The following is a 14,400-nucleotide window of genomic DNA, read 5'->3' on the forward strand; positions in this document are numbered from 1 at the left end:
TATTCCTTATCTTCTGTGAAAACAAACCTCTGTTTTACTTCCTGCTTTTCTGGCTGTTCTTTCTTAGTTACAGACAGTTAAATTTTTGGATCACCTTACTTACTGTCCTAATAATGCTCTTTATGGCTGTTCCATCTCTCTCCCCAATTCAGGATCCCATTAAGGATTACACACTATAGGTAGCATTATATTTAACATGAATAACATGAATAATATTTTCATGTTAACATTAAACATTTTGGGCAAGAAATCTATAGAAGTGATGCAGTATAATTCTCAAAATATTCCTTCAGTTTTTTACATTATTAGCAATATTATCTTGGCATTCTATTATAAAGAAGAACTTTCCCTTCCTCTCTTTCTCCATTTAAAAAGTATCACTGTAAACTCATGCATTCTTGTATTTAATGTATTATAGTTATTGTTATTCTTTTGATTTTCAAATTGACCCAGATTTGATTAATGCAAGCCTCTTCAAACTGTCTCCTGTGTTTTTTTGATATGTCTTCATCTTTCTTTGAGCACTTTTTTACTTTCTGACAAAACAAAATGTTCAAGACTTGTGCTTTTCTTTTTTGAGACAGAGCCTCGCTCTGTTGCCCAGGCTGGAGTGCAGTGGTGCGATCTCGCCTCACTGCAACCTCCCCCTTCCGAGTTCATGTGATTTTTGTGCCTTGGCCTCCCAAGTAGCTGGGATTACCAGCGTGCACCACCATACCCAGGTAATTTTTGTATTTTTAGTAGATACAGGGTTTCATCACGTTGGCCAGGCTTGTCTCAAACTCCTGACCTCAATGATCCTCCTGCCTCAGCCTCCCAAAATGCTGGGATTACAGACATGAGCCACCATGCCTGGCCATCTTGTGCTTTGTTTGCCCAGCCATGAAGCTATCAGCTTTTTCCAGAGATTCTTGGTTCCTTTTGGTGGGGAATGGTATTTAGTCTGATTGCCTTCTCAACATATTCCCTTTAATGTCTCAAAAGTACCTTAAGTAGCCAGGCACAGTGCCCAATGCTTGTAGTTACAGCTACTTAGGAGGCTGAAGCAGGAGGATTGCTTGAGCCCAGGAGTTTGAGTCCAGCCTGGGCAACATAGCGAGATCTTATCTCTTAAAAAAAAAAAAAAAAAGCACTTCAAATAGAATATGCCCCAAACCATGATTTTACTGTGATCATCTCTCTTTCCCCTCATAATTGGTCTTGTTCCAATGTGCCATGTGTTAGTGATTGCTATGAAAGGCCTATAGGTGTCATCTCTGGCATTCCTCATCCAGGTGTACACGTTGAATCTACTAACAATTACTTTCTCAAGCGGTTCTGAATCTATCCACTTCACTCAGTGAAATTCATCACTGTCGTACTACCACTATAGTCTAAACCAGGGCTGCTGGAATAATCTGACTGGTCTTGCATCAACCATTTTGTACCTTTTCCAAACCTTCTATCTTTCCTCACTTTAGCCAGAGTGATCTTATGGAATTCCACATACAAATGGAATTGTCTCTCCCTTGCTTAAAACATTTTAACGGGTTTGTTTGGCTCTTGGAATAAAGACAGCATTCCTTCTATATCCTATAAGGCCCACATGACCCACCTGTATTTCTAGCCTCCAATTAACTCTACTTTCCTTAATTTTTACACTCCACTCACAAAGCCTTCCTTTAGTTTCCTCTGTTTCCTCCTCCAGTGCTCTTCTATAGGGGTCTTTGTGTGACCTGTTCCTTTTGCCTGGAAGTCTCTTCTGTTCCATCATAGGCTCCCATAACATCATGTATACTTCCTTCATAAAACTTGTTATGATTGCAGTTTAGCATTTGTGTATGTGTGATTATTTAATGTATATCTGCTTCACTAGACCAGAGACTACCAGACTTTTTCTGTAAAGTACTAGATAGTAAATATTTGGGGTTTTGCAAGCTGTATGGTCTCTGTTGCTCAGCTGTGCTGTTGTAGCATGAAAGCGGCCATAGATAATATGTAAACATCAGTTTGGCTGTGTTCCAATAAAACTTTATGTGCAAAGACAGACAAGATGCTGGATTTGGTCGATGAGTTAGTTTGCCAACCTTTCCACTAGACTGTAAGCTTCTTGAGGAAAGGGATTGTATATCCCCATTACTTTGCAGAGTTTTTGGTATATAGTACGAACCCCAAAACTTGTTGAATGTCTGTGAATGAATGAATGAATAATTGATTCAATCTCTTGATCCTTCATTTCAGAATTTCAAAAATTACCACCACCTCTAATATTCTGTGACTAGCAGTCAAATATGAGATTATCCAGAGGAAACAAAATGAAGTAATATAAATATATTAATATGAAGAATTCTGTAAAATCTTTTGCCAAAGAAAAAGAATCAAACCAAGAATCTTTCAAAGAAGTGGAATACTTTTCAGGAAGAGGATTATAGTTCCTAGATTTCAAGAAAGGATTAAGAATTCAAGCTTTAGCCGACCAAGCATAGTGGCTCATCCCTATAATCTTAGCACTTTGGGAGGCTGAGGCAGGCAGATGCTTGAGTCCAGGAGCTTGAGACCAGCCTGGGCAACATGGTGAAACCCTTACTCTAGAAAAATATAAAAATTAGCTGGGTAGAGTGTCATGTACCTGTAGTCCAGCTACTCAGGAGACTGAGGTGGGAGGATCACCTGAGCCTGGGAGGTGGAGGTTGCAGTGAGCTGTTATGGTGCCACTGCACTCCAGCCTGGGTGGCCGAGTGAGATCATCTCAAAAAAAAATTTTTTTTTTTAAGATTTATTTTTGTAGTTATTGGAGGCAGAGGAAGGAAATGTGAGATATTTTAGGTGCTAGCAAAATTGTAAGTGTGTTGAATGTGAAGAGCATGAACATAAGACAGCATGAGCATGGAGACAGGCAGACAAAGTAGCCTCTAGTTGCAAGTGTCATGTGAAGTTTGAACAATAGTAATGTTATTTTAATTGAGTTTTGCTTCCTTATTCACACCCACTCAATTTTACTGATGTCATGGTTTTTCCATGTGGGAACAAGTATGACTGATGGTGGTGGGGGAGTTCCCCCCACCATCATCTATGCTACACATATGCAAATTAGTAATATTTGTAGCTATCGGGAAGTTTTTCATAAATGACATTTTGAAACTTGTTAAATATTATTGTTAGCATTAAAATCTTTCTAATAAAAAATTTTAGTAATTTTTTGTGATGAATGGCTATAACTTTATATGGCACAAAACATATTCTACTGCTAGTAACAGTGAATTCAGGGCTCAAAAAGCAAATCTCCGTGGAGCTAGGCAAACAGCATAAAAGAGTGGTGTCAAGTGTAGGAGGACTAACAGGCACTGTAGCAAACTGAAGAGCCCTGCATAGATGGGGTTCAGTCCCTAGCCTGTTGTTTCTGTGCCAACCTAGTATTGCCAGGTCTTTAACATGTACAAGAGAAGCCAGAAATCCAGATGTTCATATGCAATTACCCGATTTCTAAATGTAGATAATCTGTGCAGATTTTTAAAAATATAGGCAACACTTTTGTGGGCCTAGCAAAACATAGGTGTGAGCTCCAACCTGTGAACATCTTTTTACAGCTTTTGCTTTGTGTTATCAAACATACAGACATTATTGATTTGATTCCGAATTTGGGAGGTAAATTTTACCATTTGGTATTGCTTTACTGTTAATCTATATTTTGGTATGTTTGACATAGGCATATTAGTAAGATGTAATTGTAAAACACTGTATGTTAAAATGATATATATCATTTTAACAGTTCTTAGAAGTACAACCCCACTTCCTTTGTTTTTTTTTTTTGAGACAGAGTTTTGCTCTTGCTTCCCAGGCTGGAGCGCAATGGTATGATCTCGGCTCACTGCAACCTCTGCCTCCCGGGCTCAAGCGATTCTCCTGCCTCAGCCTCCCGAGTAGCTGAGATTACAAGCATGCACCACTATGCCTGGCTAATTTTGTATTTTTACTAGAGACGGGGTTTCTCCATGTTGGTCAGGCTGGTCTCGAACTCCCGACCTCAGGTGATCCACCCGCCTTGGCCTCCCAAAGTGCTGGGATTACAGGCATGCCACGCACCCAGCCATATAACCCCACTTCTTACTCTCTGATCTTTATTAAGGGCAATTGGAAGCACATTCATGCTTTGGTATGTCCAGCTGACAGCATGATAACTTCAGTATTGCTATGTTTGCTTTTTACAGTATTCCATGTGTTTATAATGCAGTTTTGAATATTGTTTTTTTCCTCCTAGTTTCCAAAATCTGGGTATTCGATGTGTGAAGAAAAAAGAAGTAAAAGAAGCTATTATTTCAAGAATAAAGGCAGGAATCAATCCATTCAATGGTAAGTATGTTTGATAAAATCATTCCTCTTTATTTGGGTGTTGATTTCTATTTATTTTTTCTCCCCCCCCCCCCCCGCCCCGGCCTTTTTTTTTTTTTTTTTTTTTTTGAGACGGAATTTTGCTCTTGTCACCAGGCTGGAGCGCAATGGCACAATCTCAGCTCACTGCAACCTCCATCTCCCAGGTTCAAGCGATTCTCCTGCCTCAGCCTCCGAAGTAGCTGGGATTACAGGCGCCCACCATCACACCCAGCTAATTTTTGTATTTTAAGTAGAGATGGGGTTTCACCATGTTAGCCAGGCTGGTCTCAAACACCTGACATCAGGTGATCTACCTGCTTCGGCATCCCAAAGTGCTGGGATTACAGGCGTGAGCCATCATGCCCAGCTCTTTATATCTTGAACCTGTGTTTTAAGTTCTGTGTTTACTTTTCTACTTGTTGACTTATACCTGTATCTGAGGAATGAAGTATACTATTTAAAATAGTTTCTTCACAGTTGTTGAAAAAAAATCTTACGCACACAGAGGTTTTTGGTATTGTTGGAGAGTATCACTGTTTTATATAATAAAACTTCAAAATGTTGTGATCCTTTCTGAATGTGGCCATCCTTATGCCACTTCCAGCTGACAACATACTCTCCCCCTTTTGAATGTTAAATAGGCACTGTGTTTATAAGGTATTGGGGTGCATTTAGCTCAAGGGTATATTTGCCAGTAAGATTTAATCCCAATGTGGAAGAAGCAGCATAGAGATAATAGATATCACACAAAGTATTTTCATAGCATATTTGTGTATATGTTTATCTACTGTTTAGTGAATTTTATTGAGGATAGCATTTATTAAGTATTTATACTTATAGTACTATCTGCCTTGTGCTATAGGTATAAATACTTAATACTTCCTGTTACTTGTAAGCTGTCTGTATTGTTTGAGTAGGTAAGTACTACCACAGTAGATGCTGGCATCCTATACTTAGAGTAGCCTCCATTCTGAAGTCTTCTGCAGCTACTTAAATATGCAGAAGTCAGGAATTAATTGACTATAATGTTTTCAAAGAATATATTTCTTGGTCATATTTAAGACATCCTTATACTGGTGGTTTGTATTTTTCCTGGATGTATAAAAATAATTTAAGAGCTATGTTGATAATTTAAGGAATATATTCACAGATAATTACTGTTTTATGAGCCATAAGATCTGCATCTCTTTTCTCTAGGTTTTATTTTTCATACTATTTAGTATAAAGCTGAAAGCAAAAGTCCCCTTCTTCCCTTCCATCCTTAGCAGGGGAGACTGCTATTAAGTTTGACGTATATTTTTCTAGAATTTTGTTTATACATATTTAGTTATATGTAGAAATATATATTTTATATAAAAGGAATCATGCTATATATCCTATTCTACTCCTTCATTTTTTTTCCACTCAGGAATATACCTTAAACTTTCCATGTCAGTACTTACAAATCTTTTTATTTTTTTTTAACAGAGTATTTTATTGTTTGGGTAGAACATAACTTGTTTATTTAGTCATCTTTTTTTTTTTTTTTCTTTTGAGGTAGTCTTGTTCTGTCACCCAGGATGGAGTGCAGTGATGTGATCACAGATCACTGCAGTGTTGACATCCTGGGCTCAAGCGATCATCCCACCTCACCTCCTGAGTAGTTGGCGCACCACCATGCCCAGCTAGTTTTTGTATTTTTTGTAGAGACAGGGTCTCGCCATGTTTCCCAGGCTGGTCTCAGAACTTCTGAGCTCAGCAATCCACTTGCCTCGGCCTCCTAAAGTGCTGGGATTACAGGCATGAGCCTCTGCACCTGGTCTATTTAGTCTTCTATTAATGAACATTTATGTTGTTTTCATTTTGTTTTAAAAACTCTACTGAACATACACTTTGAGCTCTTGTGTGATTATTTCCCTAGGATAAATTTTTGGAAATGGAAAATTTCTGGGTCAAGAGTATGCTCATTTAAAATTGTGAATCATTGCCAAATTAATAGGCCAGACTTTTAAATTAAAGAGGCAGATAAGTGTAAATGCAATATAAAACAAGGAAATTATAAGTGGTAGCTGTCATTTATTAAGCACTTGTTGTATGTCAGGGAGTAAACGTTAGTGCTTTATGTACACTATTTTATTTAATCGTTGGAACAATTCTGCTTTATGGAAGAGAATACCAAGGCTTTTGTTAGTTAACTGTCCCAAATCATGCTGCAAATATAAGTGGCAGACCTGGGATTCATATACAGGTTCCTTGACTCCAGTGATAAAGGGTTAAAAAGGAAGATGCTGTCTGTGGAGTTTCTTTTTCTTAGTTTTGGCAGTTCAGAATCAGGCATTTTTTTGAGATGCCTGGGCTGGAGTGCAGTGATGTGATCACAGCTCACTGCAGCCTTGATCTCCCAGGCTCAGGTGATTCTCCCACCTCAGCTTCCCAAGTAGCTGGGACTACAGGTGTGCATCACCATGCCCAGCTAATTTTTTTTTTTTTTTGAGACAGAGTCTCACCCTGTCACCCAGGCTGGAGTGCAGTGTCACAGTCTCGGCTCGCTGCAACCCCCACCTCCTGGATTCAAGCAATTCTCGTGCCTCAGCCTCTCGAGTAGCTGGAATTATAGACGTGTACTATACCTGGCTAATTTTTGTATTTTTAGTAGACACAGGGTTTCACCATGTCGGCCAGCCTGGTCTTGAACTCCCGACCTCAAGTGATCCTCCTGCCTTGGCCTCCAAAAGTGTTGGGATTACAGGTGTTACCCACCACGCCCAGCAAGAGTTTTTATATTTTTTGTAGAGATGGGTTTTGCCATATTCCCCAGGCTGGTTTCAGACTCCTGGGCTCCAGTGATCCACCTGTCTCTGCCTCGCAAAGTGCTGGGATTACAGGTGTGAGCCACTGAGCGCGACTCAGGCATGATAATTAATAGTGAATACTCATAATGGCACTTAAAATAGTTCTTGGTAGATAGTAAGTGCTTTATTTTATTTCATTTAATGTTTATAACAACCTACGAAATAGGTACTATTATTAACTCAATTTTATAAATAAGAAAATGGAAGCATAGAAAAGTTAACAGAGGCCTGTAATCCCAGCACTTTGGGAGGCCAAGGAGGGTGGATCACGAGAGTTCGAGACCAGCCTGACCAACGTGGTGAAACCTCATCTCTACTAAAAATACAAAAAATTAGCTGGATGTGGTGGCATGCACCTGTAGTCCCAGCTACTTGGGAGGCTAAGGCAGGAGAATTGCTTGAACCCAGGAGGTGGAGGTTGCAGTGAGCCGAGATTGCGCCACTGCACTCCAGCCTGGGCAACAGAACGAGACTCTGTCTCAATTAAAAAAAAAAAAAAATTAGCCGGGCGTGGTGGCGCACATCTGTAATCCCAGCTACTCAGGAGGCTGAGGCAGAAGAATTGCTTGAATCCGGGAGGTGGAGGTTGTGGTGAGCTGAGATCGTGCCATTGAACTCTAACCTGGGCAACAAGAGTGAAAGTCCGTCTCCAAAAAAAAAAAAAATTGATTATTAAAAAAAAAAAATAAGTAGGCCAGGCACGGTGGCTTACGCCTATAATCCCAGCACTTTGGGAGGCCAAAGTGGAGAGGATTGCTTGAGCCCAGTAGTTTGAGACCAGCCTACGCAATACGGTGAAACCCCATCTCTACAAAAGAAATGTTTTAATTAACCAGATGCAGTGTCACACAGCTGTGGTCTTAGCTACTCAGGAGGCCGAGGTAGGAAAACTGCTTCAGCCTGGGAGGTCAAGCCTGCAGTGAACGGGGTTCTCACTATTGCACTTCAGCCTGGGCGACAGAACGAGACCCCATCTCTAAGCAAAGAAAAGGAAAGTAATTTGTTCAAGGTTATATAGCTGATGAGTGGTAGCGCCAGGATTTGAACACAGGGAGCCTGGCTCTAAGGTCATGCTTTTAACAGCTCTACCATGCTGCCTGAATGAATATTGATTTGGGGAAGGAACAATTCTGCCAGTTAATCCTTCCCACTATTTACGTTTTCTGTTGTTGTTTACTTGTTTTTAAAACATTCATTCCTTCCCGAGCACTTCAGTGGTTCTCAATTTGAATGTGCATAGGAATATCTGAGTACTTGTTAAAAATGTAGATTTCAGGCCTCACTTCCACTAATTTGATAGGGCTGGTATGGGTCCTGGGAATCTGCATTTTAAAAAACATTTTAAAAATAATAACTTATCTGAGTCACATGGCACCAAAGTGTGTTAGCAGCCAGAAGTATCTGTTCAGGTCTGCAGCAGCCCCAATTCTTGCCTCCTCAGGAGACAGAAGGAGAGACTGAGACAAGCTTTAGAGCAGGAGTGAAAGTTTATTAAAAAGCTTTAGAGCAGGAAGGAAAGGAAGAAAAGTACACTTGGAAGAGGGCCAAGCAGGTGACTTGAAAGACAGGTGTGCTGGGAATCTGCATTTTAACAAACATCTAGATCAGTATTTCTTAACTCTTTGACTGTGACCCACAGTAAGAAATAGATTTTATTTTTCAGCTCAATATATATACATACACCACACCCTTAGGACAACGATACCCTGTGTATTAGTCCGTTTTCACTCTGCTGATAAAGACGTACCTGAGAATGGGAAGAAAAAGAAGTTTAATTGGACTTACAGTTTCCACATGGCTGGGGAGGCCTCAGTATCATGGCAGGAGGTGAAAGGCACTTCTTACATGGCGGCAGCAAGAGAAAATGAGGAAAATGCAAAAGCAGAAACCCCTGATAAAACCATCATATCTTGTGAGACTTATTCACTACCACGAGAGCAGTATGGGGGAACCACCCTGATGATTCAGATTATCTCCCACTGGGTCCCTCCCACAACGCATGAGAGTTATGGGAGTACAATTCAAGATGAGATTTGGGTGGAGACACAGAGCCAAACCATATCACCCTACTACATGCAGTGTTCTCTATTCTATTCTATACCTTTCCTTTCTCTTCTTTTTCTTTCTCTCTTGCTTTGTTAGTGCTTACCTAGCCCACTAAATTAATTTTACAGTCAGTGGTTCCCAAACTACAATTTGAAAATCTCGCTACCGCGGGAGCCTGAGGGAAGCCGTGCATTCAGTTCCAAGGCGTCTGTGAGTCTGCGGAGTATACGCCATGAGCAAAGCTCACCCTCCCGAGTTGAAAAAATTTATGGACAAGAAGTTATCATTGAAATTAAATGGTGGCAGACATGTCCAAGGAATATTGCGGGGATTTGATCCCTTTATGAACCTTGTGATAGATGAATGTGTGGAGATGGCAACTAGTGGGCAACAGAACAATATTGGAATGGTGGTAATACGAGGAAATAGTATCATCATGTTAGAAGCCTTGGAACGAGTATAAATAATGGCTGTTCAGCAGAGAAACCCATGTCCTCTCTCCATAGGGAAATTAGGTCATATACATTTTCATATTAGACTTTTTGTTAAATAAACTTTTGTAATAGTCAAAAATGCTTTCTCAAATGTTCTGAATATAGAATATTAGCTCTCATTCCAATTTTTTCTAACATGAATTTTCCTGGTTGACACTGATATCAAAGGGTTTTATGCATTAAAGTGGAAGAATCTTAAAAAAAAAAAAAAAGAAAAGAAAATCTCTATCTCAGATGATTCTGATGCAAGTGATCCACAGAGTCTACTTTGAGGAACTTTGATCTGATCTACATGCTGAATTCAGCTTGTCAAGTATGGCATTTAAAGCCTTTCATAATCTGGAAGCCTTGCTTTCCATTCTGTCTTTCATTCTGTACCTCAGCTTCCTACCCCACCTTCCTCTACCACTGAGTGCACACATGCACGTAACTTGTTTCTGCCATTCTGAACTATCTGCACCGTTAGAAGAGCCATGTTCTTTCTTACCTCTGTGCTTTTATACGTGCAGTTCCTTTGCATGAAATACCCTGATCTGCCTGGTGAATTTTTCTTACTCATCCTCCAAGTTTAAGGATCACATCTTCTTTAAAGCCTTCCCTGACCTTTACTCTGTTTTCCCAAAGTACCTGTATATATATATACAATCTTGGCTCACCGCAACCTCTGTCTCCCAGGTTCAAGTGATTCTCCTGCCTCAGCCTCCTGAGTAGCTGGGATTACAGGTGCGCACCACCACGCCCGGCTAATTTTTTTTGTATTTTTAGTAGAGACGGGGTTTCACCATGGCCAGACTGGTCTTGAACTCCTGACCTCAGGTGATCTGCCCACCTCGACCTCCCACAGTGCTGGGATTACAGGCATGAGCCACCGTGCCTGGCCAGTACCTGTATATATTTCTTTCTTTTTTTCTTTTTTCTTTTTTAAGATGGAGTCTTCGCCCAGGCTGGAGTGCAGTGGCGAGATCTAGGTTCACTGCAAGCTCCACCTCCCAGGTTCATGCCATTCTCCTGCCTCAGCCTCCTGAGTTACTGGGACTACAGGTGCCTGCCAGCACACCCGGCTAATTTTTTTTTGTATTTTTAGTAGAGACGGGGTTTCACCATGTTAGCCAGGATGGTCTCGATCTCCTGACCTTGTGATATACCCGCCTCAGCCTCCCAAAGTGCTGGGATTACAGGCGTGAGCCACCGCACCCGGCCATCCTGTATATATTTCTAATATGGTTTGCTATAACTTTGTTTACATGTTTTTCCTTCACTAAATCATGAAATTCTGGAGGATGAGATCTGTCTTCCATGTATCTCTGGCACATGAAAGAAGCTTGATTAAAATGTGTTTAAAGGGCCAGGCACGGTGGCTCATGCCTATAATCCCAGCACTTGGGGAGGCCGAGGTGGTTGATCACTTGAGTCTAGGAGTTCGAGACCTGCCTGGCCAACGTGGTGAAACCCCGTCTTACAAAAAATTGGGTGGGTATAGTGGTGCTTGCTGCAAGTCCCAGCCTGCTCCAGAGGCTGAGGTGGGAGGATCACTTGAGCCCAGCAGGCTGGGTTGCAGTGAGCCCAGATCATCCCGCTGCACTTCAGCCTAGATAACAGTGAGACCCCGTCTCAAAAAACAAAACAGACAAAAAAATGTTGAAAGAATAAATGGACGAACATGTCTTATTTGTACTTTTCTACCAAAAATATCACAGTTGTTTTCCTTATCTAAGATGCCCTGAAAGCCTTCTCAGTTCTCTTAAGTCTGTGGTAGTATCTTCCTAATTATACTGTATACTCAGCAATTAATCATTGAAAGTTTTGTGTTATCTGTTAGATCATTTGATTCTTCAGGAATTGTCTTCAAATATTAATTTTATGCTCATTGTGGACAGGGTCTGTGATGGAATCTTGTTTCCATTTCACTTTGGCACCTAAACAATGTATTTGTTTTACTGTTACATAAATCTCTATCTTCTCAGCTAAGTGCCTTGAGCTATTGAGTTTCTGCCTGCACACAATAGATTCCCCAGTTAGTTGTTTTAAGGTCGGTCTGTATCTTTCTTGTCATTAGTTCTTTAAAACTAAGGAACAGTATCTAAGGGGACATAAAGCAGTTTAATACTGTCAAATTTGAGGCTTCAAGTAAAGGATTATTCAAATTGTTTAATATGTGCCAAAGTCTAACTTGGGTGAGGAATTTAAAGACTCCAATATCAGATTTTAACAGTGTGTACTTAGCTAGAACAAGAGTGGCAGTTAGACTTTGTAGAGGACTCTTAACTGCAAAAGTTGAAAAAAATTATTGTTATTTTTGATACAGAGTCTCGCTCTATCGCCCAGGCTGGAGTGCAGTGGCGCCATCTCGGCTCACTGCAAGCTCCGCCTCCCGGGTTCACGCCCTTCTCCTGCCTCAGCCTCCCAAGTAGCTGGGACTCCAGGCACCCACCACCATGCCTGGCTAATTTTTTGTATTTTTTAGTAGAGACGGGATTTCACCATGTTAGCCAGGATGGTCTCCATCTCCTGACCTCGTGGTCCGCCCACCTCAGCCTCCCAAAGTGTTGGAATTACAGGTGTGAGCCACCGCGCCCGGCCAAAAAATTTTTAATTATATATCATTTTCTAGTTACGTGTTTTGGTAATGAAATGTTAGGATTTCTAGTATGCAGCAGTTAAACTCCATAGAATATCTAAACTCTATATTAAATTTTAAATTTTGTGCAATAAAATTGATTTTGACAATAAAGAATTTGCAATTAAGTTTTATTAGGTATTTTGCTATTTTCCCACGAAGAGAATCTTGAGTCATTATGAGAGTAAAAGGCTGCTATACAGTTGAGTTTGGGAAAACTACATTACTTAGTAGTCTGAAAGGGAATACAGTTTAATAAGACAAGTAGTCTAACATAGATTCTTATTTCTGAAGTCTGGTCTAATACAAGAAAAAGCCTTTCCTTACAACTGAGAACTTAAAGCTTGAAAAAACTGGCTCATATGTACTTCGTTGTCCTTTCTTCATTGCAGTCAGAGTTTTTGAAGCCTTTTTTTCATTACCCTAGGCAGAACTTGTGTACTTTCTTGCTTTCAGTATTCCTTGAGCATACTTCCATTATAACATTTTTCATGTTGCATTATATAATTTCAGTTTATGTATCTATTTCTCATCCGGATACTCATCTCACTGAGGTCAGGCATTGTCTTTTCATATTTGTATCTAACATTTTACTGGGGTAGCACATAATAGATACTCAATAAGTATGTTGAAAGATTGAGTAAATTAATGATATACTTCTAGTATACTTCTAGCATCTTTACCGTGTGCCTGGCACATGAACACTTAAATGTCAGCTTTTATTATTATATATATAGGATAGTTTATATACTTTTTAAGTAACAAAAATGTAAATTAATTATAACTAAATTTAAAATTTGTCCTTAAGTGAGACCTAGTTCATTTTTTTTTTTTTCTATGATTTGTAGAGACAGGGTCTCCGTATGTTGCCCAGGCTGGTGTTGAACTCCTGAGCTGAAGTGAACTTCCTGCCTCAGTTTCCTAAAGTGCTGAGATTACAGGCATGAGCCACCTTGCCTGGCTGAGACATAGTTCTTAAAATTGTTATTCCAGGCCGGGTGCAGTGACTCATGCCTATAATCCCAGCACTTTGGGAGGCCGAGATGGGTGGATCACGAGGTCAAGAGATACAGACCATCCTGGCCAACGTGGTGAAACCCTATCTCTACTAAAAATACAAAAATTAGCTGGGCATGGTGGTGCACACCTGTAGTCCTAGCTACTTGGGAGGCTGAGGCAGGAGGAGAATCATTTGAACCCGGAGGCGGAGGTTGCAGTGAGCTGAGATGGCGCCACTGCACTCCAGCCTGACGACAGAGCAAGACTCCGTCTCAAAAAAAAAAAAAAAAAATTGTTATTCCATATGCTGTGTATTTTTGCCTTATTATTTATTTTAGTAGTGTTTGACAGTATTAGAATTTTAGAAATGTTACACTTCTAGAGCTAGTAAATATCATAATTGATTGTAAAAAGTTAATTCCTGCTTATGAAAGAAATGTAGCATGATAATATCTTCTTGGTTAAAAATGAAATTCTCATTACACACCTGATTTTAGGGTTAAAGGAGTGATATTTCTTTCTAAAGGTAGATTAAACATTTAACATAAAAAGGAAGGGGCTGGGCGCGGTGGCTCACGCCTGTCATCCCAACACTTTGGGAGGCCGAGGCGGTCGGATCACGAGGTCAGGAGATCAAGACCATCCTGGCTAACATGGTGAAAACCCGTCTCTACTAAAAATACAAAAAATTAGCTGGGCGTGGTGATGGGCGCCTGGAGTCCCAGCTACTTGGGAGGCTGAGGCAGGAGAATGGCGTGAACCTGGGAGGCAGAGCTTGCAGTGAACCAAGCGCATCATTGCACTCCAGCCTGGGCGACAGAGCGAGACTCCGTCTCAAAAGACAAAAACAAAAACAAAAAAAAACCAAAAACACATAAAAAGGAAGTAGAATAGTTATTACCTTACATTCTTTTGACTAACTACAAAGTGAAATTTTAAACTAGTTTAAGAGGAATTTAAGAGCATTTTATTGGTCTCATGCTTCCTTCCGTTAGTTTTTGCAAATGTTAAAACTGAGTATCAGGCCAGGCATGGCCGCTCACACCTGTAATCCCAGCACTAT

At 40.3% G+C, this 14,400-nt stretch overlaps 2 protein-coding genes across 4 annotated transcripts in view; both read left to right on the plus strand.

Annotated features, from left to right (window-relative positions):
* LOC105465093 (REL proto-oncogene, NF-kB subunit) overlaps positions 1–14,400 on the plus strand; it is a 50,803-nt gene that overhangs the window by 15,969 nt on the left and 20,434 nt on the right. For all 3 annotated transcript variants that reach the window (XM_071076763.1, XM_071076762.1, XM_011713321.3), the window contains one exon: positions 4,238–4,329. In XM_071076763.1, coding sequence (XP_070932864.1) covers positions 4,238–4,329 — 92 coding nt within the window. The remainder of the gene's footprint in view (positions 1–4,237; positions 4,330–14,400) is intronic.
* Positions 9,370–9,840, plus strand: LOC139357861 (small nuclear ribonucleoprotein G). The gene has a single exon (XM_071076764.1). It carries the CDS (start codon positions 9,460–9,462, stop codon positions 9,688–9,690), a length of 231 nt encoding a protein of 76 aa, XP_070932865.1. The 5' UTR covers positions 9,370–9,459; the 3' UTR covers positions 9,691–9,840.

This window comes from Macaca nemestrina, chromosome 13, assembly GCF_043159975.1.
Source record: "Macaca nemestrina isolate mMacNem1 chromosome 13, mMacNem.hap1, whole genome shotgun sequence".
Taxonomy (NCBI): Eukaryota; Metazoa; Chordata; class Mammalia; order Primates; family Cercopithecidae; genus Macaca; species Macaca nemestrina.